The sequence below is a fragment of the Podarcis pityusensis genome (genome assembly GCF_964106645.2).
Source record: "Podarcis pityusensis genome assembly, chromosome: 6".
In the NCBI taxonomy this organism is placed as follows: Eukaryota; Metazoa; Chordata; class Lepidosauria; order Squamata; family Lacertidae; genus Podarcis; species Podarcis pityusensis.
The window spans coordinates 47,054,703-47,073,828 of record NC_138030.1 but is presented as its reverse complement, the minus strand read 5'-3'; the positions used below and the strand labels follow the sequence as shown (position 1 = coordinate 47,073,828).

Below are 19,126 nucleotides of genomic sequence, written 5' to 3'. Positions count from 1 at the left end.
AGCTTATTGCAATTTAACAGTAATTTAATTCCTGCAGAATTCTGCAACTGACACCACTTCAAAGATTTAAGACAATGTGATTGAACTTACCATGCAGGCTGTACTCCAAATATCAGCTGGGGTGCTATAACCGGCTCCAATCAGTACTTCCAAGGATCGGTATTGCCGTGTCTGAATGTCCTCAGTGAAATGTTTATGCTGTGGGTTTAAAATGAGAGATCAAAGGAGATTCCAGAGACCAAGTAGACATGTACTAGGGAATGAATACATCTGAGAAATGAACCCCAGTGAATTCAAAGGCATGTATAGGCACTAGCTGGTGTCAACAGAGCCCCTAGTGTTGCTGTTAGAGGACAGATCTGCAAGATGTAATATAGCTCTCAATTATCTGGTGCTCATTCCTTTACTTGGTCTGCCCTCCCTCACCCTCATCTTCCCTTCTGCCTACCCCAGTGCTAATTAGGATGCTATACAGCATCAACAAAGGCTTGCGGTCACTTTTGTGGCTCTAATATGGGGCTGAGACAAACTTGGGTACTCAATTTGGAAATCACCTTGGCACCTTGGAAATCAATGTGCCAAAAAACCCCTGACTCTATCTATCCTTGAGTCCAGTCTCAAACATGTTTTGAGATGAATCTGTACTGCTACCAAACAGAAGATTACTGGATCACTCCCTATGGAACGCTGGATGCCTGCTGATTGTGCGACATATACTACCACAAGTGGTGCTCATACACAGTGATACAGACCTTTTGGTCTCAGGTATCACAGGAAATCTCTGCTAACGTATCACAAATTGTACCTTCCTTGCCACAGCGGGCCTTGCTCTCTGTCTTTCCAGAGGAGATGTGTGAATTTCTGTATCGGGAGTTTATTTCTTTTGCTGGCTGTGAAGCTGAAGGTTGCTCAGCATTGGAACCAGAGCTCCCCCTTCACTTTGGAGGAACGGTGGAACCAAGTTTGGAACCTTCCACTATTAGAAAAGCCAACTTACATAATCAGGCTATGTACAGGCTTGAATGAAGTGGACAGATTAGTTTAGAATACTGCTTGCATACATTGACCCCCTGGTCACCAACTAACTTGCTGCAATGAACTGATCCAACCGTGTCACATGAACTCTCAATGTTACATTGAAGATGTGCTGCCTGTAAGAAGCTAGATCTAACTTCTCATTGTAGTCAGCGTATTTTTCAATACCACTACTAACAGTACCACTACTGTTTGGTTTCCTGCTTATTTGGTGGGAATGTGGGGGGGTCTGTATGGGTGTCTGCGTGTAAGAAACCAATTTTTAATAAACAGTATTAATGGGGGGGGGGAAATATCAGAGGTATGTTTGCTACATTCACCTGAGCTAACTGCAAAGAGACAGCAGTTTCTGTAACAGTATGGAAAGAGCTTTAAAACTTACCACCCAGCAAGCATTTCCTAGGTCAGCTATCTTCACTTTGAGCTTATCTGCATTCCCAGGCTCAAGAGGATTAAGGAGGAAATTTCCAGCAGCTGATTTTCCTAGGCACAGCACAAACAACAGCCAGTTAACTCCACATGGACAGGCCCACCATCTGCCACACAAATTCTAAAAGCATCATTGTTTATTAGAGTACTAGTCACTCCTTGTCTGGAGTCAAGTATTAATTTCACATCCATGAGTTGGTTTGGATGTCACTATAAACCGTGGCTTAATGCGACAGGAAATACAGAAGCCTTGAGCTCATGTGCTCCCCCCTTCTCCTGCAGTGCTACTATAAGTGGAAGACCAGAAGCTCTTGCTTCTGTTTGTGATCAATCACAGCTTGTCAGTTCTGCCAAACCTGGCAAATTGTGGTTGACTTTAACTATTTAACTTTTAAAATCTTCAAGCCGTGTGTTATGGAGAAAGGAAGAACCTTGACAGTTCTTATTTTCTTAGAACCAGGGCCAGCTCTAATAGAGAAGTTTTCACTTCACAATGAAGCACAATAAAGGACAGAGAATAAACTAAAGCCAACTCATGCCTTCTCTAATCTCACCTCAGACTTTGCTAGATGACTTTAAACAAGTCATTATCTGGCTTCTCCCTGCCTCTCCCTTCATATGGGGAAAAAACAATACTAGCGTGCCTTACAAGGAATGCTGCTGTAAGATTATCATGATCATGTGTGAGAAATGCTTTGGAAGCTTAGGAAATGTTGATAATATATCAACATGATTGTGGCATATTCCATAACACGGTTTGCATCAAAATTGCACAATTTATTGCTTATACAGAACCCATGTCCTGTACCTTGGCTGTTCTCAGATGACTCATTATTCTCATTCTCATCCTCCGAAGGGATTTCTGCCCTGATGCTCTCTTGCAAATGGCTGATCTGCTGTTCACTAAAATACTGTCCGTCGCTTGAAGTTGCTTGGCATATCATTGAATCTGCAACCTCCAAAATTAAGGGCTCGCAGGAGTCTGATAACGCTTCCTGTATGCTGGCCTCTGGGCCACCATTACTTTGGTTGTAAGTACAGCTCTCCTCCTCTTCCTCCTCCTCCTGCGAGGGCCTGCTGCAATCATTGGCATTGTGAAGGTCTTCCTCCAGTCTCACTGACACTTGGTTGATGGACTCTGAGAAGGTAGCCATTTGCATCACTCCATTACAGTTGATCTCTGTTATGCATTTTTCAACTCCTTCCATTAAGACAGCTTGCTCTGATACAAGGGAAATGTCATCTAGATAAAAGAGAAAAACTGGAGTTATAATGGAGTTATAACTAAACGGGTTTTAAATGACTAGTGAGTAGCTATGAAGTGCAAACAGTATCCAATACTGCAGCTGTTCTAATCACTTATAAACAGTGGCTTAACATGTCCATTACATATTCTGGGAAAATGCTAATTCCTATGGTAACAATAATGATCTGTTAATATTTTCTTTTCCTGTAGAGTTTTTATCATTACTTGTGTTATGTTTAATGTCTATTAATGATTATTTTAAAACCTCCTCCCTTTCAAAGGATGCGTTATTACCAAGTACACCCAAAGCACATATTTTCTAGAAATCCATACCTGTCTTTTCTGGCAGCTCTTCATCTGGAGGGCTCTCTTTTAAGAGCAGCTCAAGTGGCTGTGGAATTTCTTGCTGCTCCTCCTGCTGCTCCTCAGGCTCTGCTCGCAGTGGGATGGCTTCCTTCTCCATCTCCTCAATTTCCTGAATTCGCTTCTCCAGCAGCTCCGCTTGTCGTTTCTGTTTCTTTTTCAATTTCTTTTTCTTATTTTTTGACATTTTGTCAGCCTGTAGGGTAATTGCAAATACACCACCCCTCAGGCATCTATTGCCTACTGCAAATAATCTGGCAGACTTTTTATATAGAAAAAGTAGTTAAATAAGGGAAAACAGAAGGAAATAACACCATCCCTCTGATCATACAGAACATCCAGATATCATGAACATTTACACTGCAATCCTATACATGTTTATACGAGTTCAATTTGGCTTATTTCCAGGTTTGCAAGTAAAAGGATTGCCAAGATAAATCCAGTATTTCAATCCTATTCTCATAATTCTAGTATGTGCTTGTTAATGATGCACTCCTAAGCTTACTCAGAATTCCTACTGAGTTCAATGTCACTCCCATGTAAGTGGATATAGGATTGCAGTCTAAGTGCAAATTAGAAGATGTCAAACAAAGCCTCTCTGAGGTGAGCGCTCTTGGATGTCAATACCATTTACATAGCAGAAAAATTCTCCATAATTATTCTTCCTTGTGTAAATTGCTAGTACTCATTGATAATATCTGGCCACATTCTAGATCAGGCAAAGGCAAACTCGGCCCTCCAGATGTTTTCAGACTACAATTCCCATCATCCCTAGCTAACAGGACCAGTGGTCAGGCATGATGGGAATTGTAGTCTCAAAGCATCTGGAGGGCCGAGTTTGCCTATGCCTGTTCTAGATATTTCAGATATTAAACAAGGAACCTTTGTGCACTACAGACCAGTTCACATCATATTTATTTCATTCAAGTGAGCAGTTCAGACTACCTCCAAGTACGTGTTCATACGAATAAATATATGATACGAAGAGAAAAATCATAGATTTGGTCATCAGAAATTCCGCAATTGTAGTAGCTAGAAAAATATTAAAAAACTATTAACAGTACAACTAAGGCAAAGAAAGGGTAACCATTAAGAGAACTGAAAGAAATGGAGTGTATATGGCAGCATGCTAAAATCTGAGCCCCTGGGATGGTGGGAAATAGAAATCTAAATATGTCCAGACACAACTGTGCTATTTGGTAGGAGCCTTCCCACAGCACTGGAACTGCTCTGTAAAAAGACAGTGTACATCTGAATGCAAAGTTTAACTCATTTATAACAGGCACAAGTTATTATACTTACTGGTTTGGGCTGTGGTGCAGTACTCACTGTGAAGTAAAAAAGAAATACAATTAATAAGCCTGCAATCGTGCTATTAAAGTGGCATACTACTCAAACTATTCTATAGTTAACAGAAAACTACTTCTGCAACATGACTGCAGTATAGACAAATAGGAAAATGTTCTCATCAAGTCATCAACAGATTGAATTCCAACACTGAGCAGCATTGGAAGACAGGCATCTACTTAAATCACTCCTGCAACACTGAGAAGCTGTTCCAAACACTAAATTGTTACCTTCTTATGGAAGCAGAGAGAACTCAATGTCAGATTATTATACATAACAACAATTATGTTATCAATTGTCAGGCCACTCAACCGTTTTCAAAGTGAGGGGAATAATTACATGCAAGTGAGGCAACACAGCAGCACGTACACAGTACTTTAAAAAGTGAACTGAGATGACACATAGGTAAGTCAAGAGTGCATTAAGTCCACTTCAAGTTCCATCAATTTCCAATTAACCACAGTCGTACCTTGGAAGTCAGCCTAATTCTCAAACATTTTGGCTCCTGAACGATCAAAACCTGGAAGTGACTGTTCTGCTTTTCTAACATTCTTTTGGAAGCCGAATGTCTGAAAGACATTGGCTTCCTGCAGCCAATCAGAAGCTACACTTTGGTTTTCGGAAGTCGAACAGACTTCCGGAATGGATTCCGTTCGACTTCCAAGGTACAACTGTACTTGAAATAGTAAATCACAGGTAGTCAGCTGACAGTCCACAAAAATAATTTTCATTGGCCCCTGGCAGACCTATGTTTAATCAAGGGGTAAAAATGTTTAATAGACAAGAAAGAGCCTGACCACTGGAGAAGGACAGGGTTGTGACCCCTGGACCTCTGTTTTGAAAACTGACTGGTCTTGAAGAATACAGATACAGCAAGACATTAAACAGTTGTCATGGCTACTGCTCTGTAACCATACTCTTATGAAAGCTTCAGGTACGGTGTACCACCTTGGCTGGTGACTGAAAAGGATGGAGTTCATGTAGTCTCAATAAAACACCACAGATTTGGTGGAGACCAAATTGGGAACACCCTCCCCGCTTTTACCATTAGTCAATGCTCTTCAAAAGTAATCCTGAGATACTGTTGCACAGCTCTTTGGCAGCACCAGGGAGGATTCAATTTCTATATCAGATTTGTCTTAAAAGATTGAACACCTGTAATAGTAAAGCCACTTAATGGAGAGTCTACTTATACATAATATATACGGAATGTATGATGGAGAGAATTTTTAAACTCTCTGGAGAATACAAAAGACTGAGCAAGGCATATCCAAGATGCACCTCACTGCAGAGGTCTTCTAAACTGAATTTCTATAAACTCTTTTATACACAACGCAACAGAAGTTGGTTGGCCTATCATCAATTTAATTACATGAGATCAGAAACAGCATTTTAAATAACTCTCCAGCGTGGCAATTTACACACTTTTCATGAGCTCTTTATGGAACCATACAGCTAGTACTGCAATGAATATCTATTTTATAGACAAACAGAAATGGTGTTCCGTACTAACCATGTTCAGGGTGATCTAGACAGCTAATATTTGTCATATCCTAACAAACCACTTCAGAATGAACTGACTTTAAGCTAAAACACAAAAAGCACCTGCAGAGCCAGAAGGAGGGGGGGCTCCAGATCTCTGCCACTCTGTTGCTTCTGCAGCCAGCCTGCGGATATACTGGTCATTAACACACAGCAGAATGTTCTCTGGTTTAATATCAGTGTGGATAATCCGACACTTGGCGTGCAAATAGTCCAGTCCCTGCAAAACCTGCAGAGAACAAACGACAAAGGAAAGTCACATACGGCTGACAAAATGTCATTGTGTAACTTCCAAAGTATACCGAAGAGCCAGGATCTGGTAGTTGTGGTGCACAATGTGACCAAAAGCTTGATTTTATTATGAAGCAAGCAGTGAAAAAGCCAGGTTACTATGGAAACTATAGCAAAATGAGCGTTTTACTTGATCTTCAACCTACTGTTGCTGAAGGCGTAATTCCCATTCATTTTAGCACTATTCTTCTAGGCTTCCCCATCCTTCCCAGCTTTCATTTCTGTTCTTGAAGCATCAATTACAAATGGAACTTGCAACAAAGCGTTGCACAACACCTGTTTTTGTGTGTGTGTGTGTGTGTGTGTGTTATTCAACGGGATGATGCCTCCAGTATTATATGTTAATGTACAAGTGTGTGATAATATGAAGGGAAGATACATTTTGCAGCCTGAACAACACACCCAGTCAACCTTACATGGGAATAAGTCCCATTAGGGCTTGTTTTCAAATAAGGATGCCTATGATCAGGTCAGGCCCTTGAGTGGAGGCACCACTGTGACATATTAGGATGTCCATTTCACAGCACTTTGCCAACTCCTTTTGCATATCACCTGACTCAAGGGGCTGTTCCGTACTCACAGAATGAAGAAGCAGCAGGTCAGTGTGCCTCTTTGGTTCCACCTCCTTTAGTTGCACCCATTAGGAACCTGGGCAAGTGGACAGGGCAACTGAGCAACAACCCACCTATTACCCTAGTTAGGTGCTGTCACTCCATCTCCTCTTCACCTCTTCCCACAGCCAAAGTGTGGGGCAGAGAGAAGTGAGCAAACAAATGATCCATCATCACCATCCAGCCTTTTGTTCCTGTGTGTGTAAGGCAGTTGGGGGATGGCACCCACCTGCCTCAGTAGCAAGAGTGCCCACATCTTCCCTTTGTTTCACTCTAGCTGTTTCTCCCTCCCTAAGTTAACCCACCCAAATGATTCCTTCCCCCTCAACACACATACACACAAAACACATTTTATATGACCCCAAGTGGAGCAAACAAAAATGCTCCTGGAGCAGTAAAGCACACATACACAGTCCTTTGCTTCCACTTTTGGGAACTGTGCTGCCTTTTCTAAAAAGAGTGCCTTGTGGTTTCCTGTAATATGCAACAACCTACCCTCTTTTGCTGCCAAATCAATCAGAACAGGATCACTGATTCTGCTATTAGATAGAATCTGATTCTGCTATTAGACAGAAAGCATGAGAAAACTCTTGAACTGGCCTACTGATTCACAGCAGTTTCTTGTTATCCTTAAATACTGCGTGAAGGACCTGATCTTGGGATCCTAGAGCATGTGATGCACAGGATATCCACCAATGAGAAGTCATTGTTATAATTTTGATCTGTTCCACCAGCCCAAAGTGCAGCAACTGACATCACAGAGAGTCTCCAGCTGCACTTCGGAGCACCAAACGCTTGACAGAAAACAACTTTTCACAAAAGTAGTCCCAAATGTAGTATATATAACATGCCTGGTGGATGATTCTTTTTACACAGAGTAGTGGAAGACCCTGATAATTTGATTTGATGATCCATTTCAGAAGATGGTGCCCTAAAACTTCAAACACCATGCAAATATCTGTGGCTGAGTCAAGGCTGAATTTCCCGGAACATTTACAAAGTCAGCTATTGCTGAATACATAGCAACATGGAAAAAGAAATTTCATGCTTAGTTATTGCATATATACCTATTTTCCCCTGACTATCTGCATGTAGTTTTCTAGAATAGCTACTACACTTTGTGGCAATTTTACACAACCCCCGCCAGTGGTGTGGCATTCCTTGTGTGGCTTCCCCATGCTGTGCACTGCTGCCAGTTACCAAGAGGGAGAGGTAAGGCAATGGGGCGCTTGGTGTGGGTGCAGTGGTTGAGTCAGCCCAATGCTCCCCCCCCCCACCGCACATCCACTGCACTCCCTGCCCCGCTCTTGGTAACCAGCAGCAATATATGACATTGGGAAGCCAGATGAGCAAGGCCCCAACATCCACCCCATTACAGTGGTACCTCGGGTTACAGATGCTTCAGGTTACAGACTCCGCTAACCCAGAAATAGTACATTGGGTTAAGAACTTTGCTTCAGGATGAGAACAGAAATTGCATGGCGGCAGCGGGAAGCCCCATTAGCTAAAGTGGTGCTTCAGGTTAAGAACAGCTTCCGGTTAAGAACCGACCTCCGGAACGAATTAAGTTCTTAACCCAAGGTACCAATGTACTGTTATTGCACCATAAAGTATTCTAATTATTAATAGTCCTATGAATTTTCACTGGTAAATTCCACACACACAGGGATACAGAAATATTGTAAGGCGGTACAGATGAAGCTAAAGCCACATCAGTGGGAAAACCCAAACAATACTCTCACTTTTTTCAAATTGTCTTCTCAACTTCCAACATTCAAAATGGCTCTTGCCACTCAGAAAGGAAACCTTTTTGTAGGTTGTTTTCTTCATATGGCTGAAGGAAACTGAAAACATACTTTTGCCAAACGGCTACACGTTGTGAAATTTCATCACTGTGTAAGACAACCATTTATGTTTTAACCCAGCACTGTATTTTATTAAATCCCACATTTTGCTGGATTAAAGATCGCAGAAAAGTCTGGTTTTATTAAAAGGATACGGGAACCATTTACTCCTGAGATTTTGAAGTCATCTAATAACTGAACTACTCTCTCTCGGTTTGGGTCGTCTGGGTCAGTGTTGCGGACCTGTGGGGTGGGGGAGAAATCAAACACCATAAAAAATCATTTAATGTTTATCATTTAATCTTTATCAAATCCCATAGGTTTCCAAGACACTCTCCAGATTCTCACCCCACATTCTTATTTAGCAAATCAAACAATCAATTTATGTTAGCATTTCTGACTATTCTTGAGCAACTATGTCCATACTAACCTTGCCTTATGCCCCAGCCGGGGCGGAAAAACCCTCCTTTAATCAATTCCTAAACAACACTGTCTAAGTAGCTGTACTAATGCTGTTACTTCTCATGAGCCTGCATTTACCTTTCCCTCCCTCCATAAAAATGACTGAAAATGTACTGCTGGATACATGAAAGGAAGATTACCAGCTAAGGTAATGGGATGACATGATACCTACAACTAATGACACAAATAGCAAATCAAACCTGAGATGAATTACCCACTTGCAATAATTACAATAGCCATATCTTTAAGCACCAGGCAGAAATTTTCATCTCTAACCAAGAATTTGACCTTTAATTATCTGTGGCCTTTTAGAAGTGTGTGGGATGTTTTAAATGTATTCCGCCCCCCTTGGTTTTAATATATCTCTTGTGGATTTTTTTTTCTTTTTCTGTTTGTTTGGTTGGTTGGTTGTAAGTTGCTTGGGGCTGCCTTGGGCAAGATAAAACGACTAACCAATTTAATAAATAATCTTCTGTCATCTTTTAAAATGCTCTGGAAACAGAGATAAAAATTGACCTTTACAAATTAAAGAAAAATAATAACAAATGCCTAATCTAATCCTGTGTACAGCATCCCCCTTTGTATCTAGTATGGAGCAAGATATTATATTATGGCTGGGAGCCATTTGCTGATATTTTTAAAGGATATAATTTGAAATTGAATCAAAACCATCTACTTGTGGATACTCACAGATTTCAGCAGTTTGATTTCATCCAATGCTGTTTCTGTGTAGTGTTCAGCACTCTTTACAACTTTCATTGCCACAAACCTCTTCCCCCTAAGTGGACACAAAGTTTAGTACTAAACTGCCTTCAGGAATCAGATAGCACTAACAGAAAAAGACCTGAATGCTCAGGATCATTTCCTACAAAATACAAACGCAGGTTCTCTGTCACTCCTGAATGCATAATTTCCCTCAAGTTCAATAAAAAGTAAACTTGAAGAAATAATATGTAAGGGGGAATATGAATCAGTTTTCAGTTTGTACATGTTACCATGTTGTTGTTGTTGTTAGAATCATAGAGTTGGAAGAGACCACAAGGGCCATCGAGTCCAACCCCCTGCCAAGCAGGAAACACCATCAGAGCACTCCTGACATATGGTTGTCAAGCCTCTGCTTAAAGACCTCCAAAGAAGGAGACTCCACCACACTCCTTGGCAGCAAATTCCACTGTCGAACAGCTCTTACTGTCAGGAAGTTCTTCCTAATGTTTAGGTGGAATCTTCTTTCTTGTCGTTTGGATCCATTGCTCCGTGTCCGCTTCTCTGGAGCAGCAGAAAACAACCTTTCTCCCTCCTCTATGTGACATCCTTTTATATATTTGAACATGGCTATCATATCACCCCTTAACCTCCTCTTCTCCAGGCTAAACATGCCCAGCTCCCTTAGCCGTTCCTCATAAGGCATCGTTTCCAGGCTTTTGACCATTTTGGTTGCCCTCCTCTGGACACGTTCCAGTTTGTCAGTGTCCTTCTTGAACTCTCCAGGATGAAGAGGAACCATTGATGAGCACCCTTTGGGTTCGGTCAGTCAGCCAGTTACAAATCCACTGAGTGGTAGCATAGTCAAGACCACATTTTACCAGCTTCTTTACAAGAATATCATGGGGCACCTTGTCAAATGCCTTGCTGAAATCAAGGTAGGCTACATCCACTGCGTTCCCTTCATCTACCAAGCTTGTAATTCTGTCAAAAAACAAGATCAGGTTAGTCTGACATGACTTGTTCTTCAGAAATCCATGCTGACTATTGGTGATCACAGCATTCCTTTCTAGGTGCTCACAGACTGTTTGCTTAATGATCTGCTCCAGAATCTTCCCTGGTATTGATGTCAGACTGACTGGGCGGTAATTATTTGGGTCCTCTCTTTTCCCCTTTTTGAAAATAGGGACAACATTTGCCCTCCTCCAGTCTGCCGGGACTTCGCCTGTTCTCCAGGAATTCTCAAAGATGACTGCCAGTGGTTCTGAGATCACATCTGCCAGTTCTTTTAATACTCTTGGATGCAGTTCATCTGGCCCTGGAGACTTGAATCCATCTAAACTAGCCAAGTATTCTTGTACTATCTCCTTAGTTATTCTGGGCTGTGTTTCCTCTGCTGAATCATTTGCTCCAAATTCTTCAGGTCGGGCATTGTTTTCTTTATCGGAGAAGACTGAGGCAAAGAAGGCATTGAGGAGTTCAGCCCTTTCTGTGTCCCCTGTTGCTGTTGTTTTAAAGCATGAGATGAAACCTCTGGATTTGCAAACAAGGAGGAACATTCTGAGGAAAAATCTCATGTTGCTGGTCTGTAACAATATTCCATGCAACTAGCAGAAATTCCTTCCAAAAAGAAAAAAGACTTACTGGATGTCCCATGATAACCACACCGTAGAAAAGTGTCCCCATCCCAGCTTCCGGATCACATGGTATCTTCCATTGAACAGATCCCCTATTTTAACAAGATGGTAGCCTCCTAGGAAATGTAAAAAGATACATAATTGCCTCCAGATACATAATTGACCACTAGTTTATTAATAGAAGCCAATGGAGGTGCATACATTCAAGCCCTGCCTTTGTTCAAAGAGCTTACTCAATATTTATCAAAAACAATCTAGAGAGAAGACGGGCATGGTGGGATTGGTTGCCAATTGATGTATGAAGGTCTATGTCGTTGAATTACTGACTTTGAGACTTATCCCTGGACCTTGGCGATGCTGAATTAAGAAAAATTATGACCTATGTGAGCTCCTATTAAAGAGCTCCTGTACACCATTCTGCCAATGCATTCTTGCCCCCTTCTCACATTACCTTTGTGCTATGGTTGCCACCACTATGGTGAACTGCAAAGGGTCCAACCATGTGGGAAGTTGCATATCTGAAGAGGTTCACACATCCTCCTAACCACCTAAATGGCATCAGCCAACCCAAATCAGCCCACCTCAAACAGGAGCTACTTCACACAAAAACAATTCATTTTCTGACATTCACGCCAGGCAACTACAGTACATCACTGTGATTCATGAGGGCAGCACCTCTATTTAGGCCCCTGAGCTGTACTTGCTACACCTACACACATACTTCACAACAGCATCAAGCGTTGTTTGCAATTGTGTGAACCTGCTTTTTAACAAGGAGGAAAGCTAACAATGCCATCTCATACATTGCTACAAAAAGATCCCATTAGATTAAAAGATGCTTACTCTCAGGTATACACAAAGGGGAAACAGGCAACATCCTACCTTTTAAGAAATGGCTTGGTGAACGTATTTCCTTGAAGCCTAGTTTGTTCAGCATGGGGAGTTTGTTATTAATTTTTAAAATATATTTCTGGATCACTATATTGGATTAGATAATGCAAGGACTATAATGCAAGAACTATCAAAACAGGCTTGTTTTTAAACACTTGCCTGGTCGCCATGGGCAACAAGGAATTTCATCCAGGCGAGTGACTGGGCTGATCAAGTGCTTCAACCCTTCTCTGGTAGCTTGCTGCATTTCTAGGCTGGGCTTGGAGGAGGGTCTGGAGGTGGAGGGCTGAGCACCCATTCCCTTCTCCAGCATCCTTTCTATGCTGGACAGGGAGGTGGGGAAACTGCCTCCTTCTGTCACGCAAAGAAACCATGCAGACTGACAGGAGGCAGAAGTCTGAACACTCCATCCCTCTTCTGACAGCCCACTGCCATTCCAAGCTAGCTGATAATGGGTAAGCCCCCTCCGTGTTCAGCATTAAAAGCAAGAGGGTTCGCATCAGGCTGCTCCTTCCCTTTTGCTACCAGTCTACCATGTTTTCTAATACAGGCACAGCAGGTGACACCCCCCCCCCCCGTCTAGCATAGAACACGCTGGCTGGCAATAGAAAGACAGAGAGATCCATGCCTTTGCTGCCAGCCTGCTAAATTTCTATGCCGGGCAAACAGTACACCCACACAAAATGAAGTCAGTGGAGACATGACATGTTTTTCATTCAGTTTATTCCATTGAGCGGGATGCTAAGTATACCAGTTTGGGTAAGAAGAGCCAGGATTGGGGAGATACAGTCATGTTTTACATTGAGAATTCCGTGATGTGAAGGTAGACATATGGTATTTAAGTGGAGGAAATGACTGTTCTTTGCCAATTCCTGTATGACACTATGTCAGTGCTTTATATATAGCAAGTGGACCCAAAATGTACAGATTTACATGGTAATCTTTAGCACCTGAAGAGCAACTAATAGCTTTCTCTAAGTGTTGGCAGGTATCCAAAGGTACCAGTACAAATTGAATTGCTTCACCCAGTATTCTCTAGCACACACTGGGGGTCCTATACTGAGCTTCCTGCAAACTATGGATTGCAGACAGTAACTACCCTCGGGAATGCAGTCTCCCTCTGACTAGAACAATTCCCCCCCTACTTATTCCAAATTCTACCACTGCATTGGGTTAATCCACTGCTGTCCCAGGCATCTTCCATGAGGATGATGTTGCTTTGGAATCTCACTCATCACTCTGCTGGAGAGGCCTACCAGACAACTACATAGTTTTTACTTTTCACTCGCCATGCTTAGGGGCTATTAGGCTTTGTTTATTTCCTGGTTTCCTGATGAATTTTACATCCTGATGAATTTCTCATGTGACTTTGGATGAAATTCCATCACAGGCTTTGCTCATCTATCAGGGTTTTTGCAACAATTTTTCTATTCTATCAGGAATCTGCATACTGTGAGCAATTTGTGAGATTGCTTCAACACTTGCCCAGATTGTAACCTGAACTCATTTTGATTTAGTCAGCTTTTTTATTAAATTTTAAATTTTAGTTTTATTTTTTAAAATTGTAAAGTTCCATTTTTTGTTATTGTTAAGTTTTTATTTCTGATGTTTATTATGCAGTTTTGATGTTAACTTTAATTTCAGTTGTAAATATGGAGCATATATTAAATGGAAAGCTGGAGAAGTTGTAAAAAGTTAAATGAATAAAAATACTGAGAAATACCTTAAGCAAGCATATGTCTTGATGTATTAACTTTGATTTGCTGAACAAACAAGGAGGACATAGTCTGGTAGATGTCTGGTCTTGTAAGAAGAAGTATTAGTCTATCAAGTCCCCACAGATGAGTTCCTTTTTCTATCTACAAAGCAAAATCGCTTACTGGCTGATACATACAATGTACCAAACCAGGTTTACAACCTTAATTATTGGTCTAAAATTATGATACTCAAATTGTAAAATAAAACCTCTCACCTTTGCAGTAATCATTGGGATCTTCCTGCTCATCATCATCTGATCCCAGGATTTCCTCTTCTTGTTCAGGAAGATCATTCTCTGAATGGGCAGCAGGGCCTCGATGTTGGGTTTCTGGCCTAGGAGACATCGCAAGTTTGTAAGTCGTAAGCTTTTTACTGTGTGTACTTAGAGCAAAGGAAGAAAGAATATGCAAAGACTAAAATGCAGTTTGAGGTTGGATAATGATAGGCAAAAGAAATGTTCCTAATTTTTTAAAAGGAACTGAAATGCAGGTGCATCACATCTATCTCAGATCACTTAGGTTGGAACAAACCCTCTCAGCAGATACAACTTGTGCAGACAGCTCCACATGTGCAGCAAGTACCAACACTCAAATTAGTACAGTTTCAAAAGATACCAGTCACACCAATGTCTAGAGCTGTCTTCATGGAGGATCAAATGTTGCACAGTACACCAATCACTCCCACTACGATTATGCCAGGTATTTGCCTTGCTCAGTCATGGGGAGGGAGTCAACTGCACTTTTACCAGGTACAGCTGTGCTTTGTGATGCATTTTGTCTGTAGCAGAATGTCCTAAGCTATAGGCGCTGGGCCAAATGACTGCCCCTCTCCAAAAAATGCCAATCAAGAGGCGAGAGAGGCAGGCAGAGAGTAATAGCAGCAAGAATTTAGGCTTGTAACTAACTACTCACCTTGTAGCTATAAGCAAACAGGAATTTCATACTGGCAAGGGAGCGAGCTGGTAGAGGATGGATCTCTCCCTCTGCCCAGTCCACTTGGTTTCCATGCCAACCATGGAGGAAGGAAAGCACCTCCCTCCCTGATCAGTGTGAAAACCAAGCAGGATGGTGGAGGGATGGTTCATTTTACGTCTTCTTTATAGCAGGGTTCTTTGTTTTTTTTTAAGAACTTTCATTTCCATACTGGTTGTGAAGGGGCTTCCGTTCCTCTCCAGCCAGCAGGGAAATGCAGGCTGCCAGTGTCTCAATGGAACAGTAAACATTTCAGCAGGCTAGTAGCTCTAGCAGCCTAATTTATCTGAAGGGCCATCTATACCTGTATGAATCTGCCCAAGATCAGGGTCCAAGACCCTGCTCTTTGGGCTGTCATAAGGCGGGTAGGTTCTAGGAACAGGGCTTTCTCAGTGGTGGTCCCAACCTTTGGAATTCCTCCCCAGGGAGATACACATGGTCTCCTCATTACTGGCTTTCAAAAATATTTTAATAAAAAATAATAGGCATTCAGAAGGCTTCAACAGTGTAGGATAGTCCTTAGGCTAAAAATAACTGCCAGTGGCTCACAGAAGACTTGCAGTGGAAACTGCTTGGTGATGGGTTCAGGATGAAGGGAAATTTTAGGATTCTGCATTATTTTCTATAGACATCCCCTCAGAATGGCTTCAGTTTAGTCATCCTATTACAGGTACCCAAATGCATTCCAGCCCTATAAGTGACTCAGTGTGCTTCCATGCAGTGGGATGAACCCATCTTTATGGCTCCCTAAAAACGAGAATTTCAAGCTACTGTATAGAGTGGCAGAAAATAAAAACCCAATCTTTCAGCAGAAAGAAAAATAGTCGTGCATATCTAGAAACATGTAACTACAACTTGCATGCTGTCAACTAGTAGTTGTCAGGCTTTAGACTGACAGCTACAGTGATCCATGGCATATTATATTTGAATACCAAGAGAAACATACTTATATCTAGTCACTCCCTGGATTTTGTTTGTTAAATACTGAGTTGCTCAGCTGATCATAAGGCATAAATCAATGCTCTGAGGGTCCCCAACCCTCTGGAGAAGATTTTTGTGTGTGCACAGGGTTGCTGGTGGTAGGGGGAATAGCCAAAAATTGCTTCCCTCTTCATTCTGTTCTTACTGACAGCTATGTAACACCATTATATACAACACATAACAGTTATTTTGCAGAATAACAAATAAACCTTTTGTAAAGTAACTGGTTTCACAAAACAATTGTGAAATACAGCTATTGTGGGGTTCGGTGTAGGGATGTTCAAACAAAAATAAATAAATCAGCATACTTGCAAAGAGTGCTCATGTACACTTCTGGAACATTTTACACACATTCTAAACTGACTGTTCCCTCCACACACTCATCTCTTGAAGATTTATTTAAACTCCCAACACCTTTCTTTGGCAAAAATTAGAAGTTGTAAATATTCACAGTTAGCCTAATGCGAGCAGAGCACATACAGGAATAAACACAAAATCAAATGTTAAACAAGAGTTAAGACAAACTGCAGACAATGATTTTAAAAAATCATAACGCTACTCAATAAATCTCAAACCTAGAGAGGAAATGAATAAGGTTGAAATCAATGTGATCCCTCTAGAAGCCACACCCATCACAGCAAATCTCTTCATTAATTACGTCATAACTATGGGAACGCTGAATTGTTAAGGTTTACTAGATCGGTTTTTAATGACAGAACGTTCTAGGGTATGCATCGACAAGGAATTAGGTAAGCCTTAAAGCTAATTTTCCAGGCAAAAACGCTGTTTGAAATTCCCTGAATATTCTGCAATCACACATCTCTTCCACAAGCACAATCTTCCTGCAGCAAAGAAGTTACTAGAAAGCCTTCATAAAGCTTTTGAGAACTATCCTGATCCTTTAGCTAAAGGAAGTCTGAATGTCTTATCACTGAGTGATGTTACAAAGACTCAGAGAGCTCAATATCTTTGCAATTAATTATTTCAAGTCCTTATACTTTCAAAATGAGTGTGAACTATAATTTCCAGGCAGTGAAAAAGACCACATAACACTGCAGAGATGTGATCGCCTTTCAAAGGCAATATTTTCTCTCTAATGTTTCTTGGAAAGTATGTGTACTTTTGCTATTAAATCTTTTAAAAATGCTCAATACAATCCCCACAACTGCTCCTGCCCCGCCCTCCTAAAATTTATCCATCCTAAAATGCACCCCAAACGGGCATGGGCAAGGATGGTAAAACATGCATAGGAGGTACAAAAACCTTATTTTAATATATCATTTGATTCTAAACAATGATTTATTTGAGCAAATTGTTACCAAGAGGAGAAACCTGAAAGCATCTTCTGATTCATTTAAACGATTTAGAAGTCAGCTTGTAAGCAGGAACAAAAGGCTGATGTGAGAGTTCCAGAGACTGCATTTCAATGAATAAGAAACAGACAGCTGTCAGAACTGCTACACTGCTAGAAACACATCAAATGCTAACAGAAGCCTTGAATGAATCCATTTTAACATATCAGAACATTTGGCAGACATCCACCCCAACAAGCACCTTGGGCTTCTGAACATCTACTTGCTTTTACAACCTAACTTCATTGGATTTGTTCTTAAGCTAAGCATGTGGTAAGATTACATGCTAGGGGAGGACGACAATTGAATCAGTGTCCTCAGGAAGATTTATGAGCTTAAACGGAATTCAGAGAAGTCCTCATTGAGGCAGCCAAACTCCCTTTTTTCCATCTGGGTTTTAAAAAATGCTGTAAAAGGCAAGCTTACCTGCACGAAGCACGAACTCCCATTGATGAAGGTATCTCTGAAGTCGGGTCAACAGTTTTCGAAAGAGCCATCAAAAATTAAATGGCACCCTGGTGCAAGTAATAGCGGTACATAAATTGCAAGCAGAGGGCTGGTTCTTCCTGAACACAGCAAAGCTTTGTGCAAAAGCAAGAGAGAAATGGAATTTGCCTCCACCACCTAGCTGCAGATGCATAGCACTGCATTGCAGGTAAATGCCTTGCAGCATCACTGAAGAGAGTTGCTCTCAGCTAATTTGCTTCCTGAAAAATTTAGCCATGCTCTGGAATGGCCAAAAACTCATTCTATTCTTTTGATGCTGACCAACTTCCAAAGTCTTTCCAGATATACTAACTATGTAGCCTAACTGAAGTGAAGCTACGAGTTTCCGGTTCAATAATAAATTTCCTTAAGAACTTTGAAAGAAAAGAGTATCACAGTATTGATTATACTGTATCAGCACAAGAGCTCAAAGTATTAGCTTCTCTGTGTCAGTAGGTGCCAATTATTTTTCTAGCTCTGCCCAAAACAATTCTATGGAAAAGATGGAAGTCAATTTTCATAAAGGCATCCCAACCTAAACAAGACAAGCTTCTTCATCTCATATGTTCTTATTAAGAAATAAACAAACTGGACAATTGCAGAGGCAGGTGCCAGTATCATTCTTGGCTATTGTATGGTACTTCTGCAACATATTTAGCCTTTCAGTTCATGCTGGCATTTCAGTGATTAACTGAACTGATGAGCTATGAAAACCAAACAGCAACGCATCTGTCTATGTAAAAAGTGGTATACAGCTGAAAAGGCAGAGAAAAAGTTACACGAAGCAAGACAAATGAAGATGCAGCTGAAATACAGTCTGAATAAGTGTGGTAAGTGGCTCCGCCTGCAAACACATTCAAGTTCTAGCTTGCACATCTTATTCATGAAATAAGCACTAATTTGTGCTTTAACATTCCAGGTATTGCAAGGTACACTGCCATTGCCTCCTGTACCAACAGATCTACTCAGGAGAACAACAGAAGCTCTTGCTTGCAAGTGAATCTGCCTGGCTTCGGTTAGCCTGCTGCAGCTTTTCTTCTCAAACAGATCGGCAAAGAAAGGAGTACTACAGTCGTACCTTGGTTTTCAAACAGCTTAGTTCTCAAATGTTTTGGCTCCGGAACGCCGCAAACCCGGAAGTGACTGTTTTGGTTTGCGAACTATTTTTGGAAGCCGAA

The 19,126-nt window shown here is 41.2% G+C and overlaps 1 protein-coding gene across 1 annotated transcript in view; it reads right to left on the bottom strand.

The window, feature by feature from the left end:
• Positions 1 to 19,126, bottom strand: part of SRPK1 (SRSF protein kinase 1) — a 29,291-nt gene that overhangs the window by 2,646 nt on the left and 7,519 nt on the right. Inside the window, exons 3-13 of the mRNA XM_081010474.1 lie at positions 14,373 to 14,491; positions 11,517 to 11,625; positions 9,861 to 9,948; positions 8,864 to 8,951; positions 7,716 to 7,822; positions 6,026 to 6,191; positions 4,376 to 4,401; positions 3,044 to 3,269; positions 2,273 to 2,707; positions 1,418 to 1,518; positions 91 to 198 (exon numbers count right to left, since the gene is read on the bottom strand). Coding sequence (XP_080866600.1) covers positions 91 to 198; positions 1,418 to 1,518; positions 2,273 to 2,707; positions 3,044 to 3,269; positions 4,376 to 4,401; positions 6,026 to 6,191; positions 7,716 to 7,822; positions 8,864 to 8,951; positions 9,861 to 9,948; positions 11,517 to 11,625; positions 14,373 to 14,491 — 1,573 coding nt within the window. The remainder of the gene's footprint in view (positions 1 to 90; positions 199 to 1,417; positions 1,519 to 2,272; positions 2,708 to 3,043; positions 3,270 to 4,375; positions 4,402 to 6,025; positions 6,192 to 7,715; positions 7,823 to 8,863; positions 8,952 to 9,860; positions 9,949 to 11,516; positions 11,626 to 14,372; positions 14,492 to 19,126) is intronic.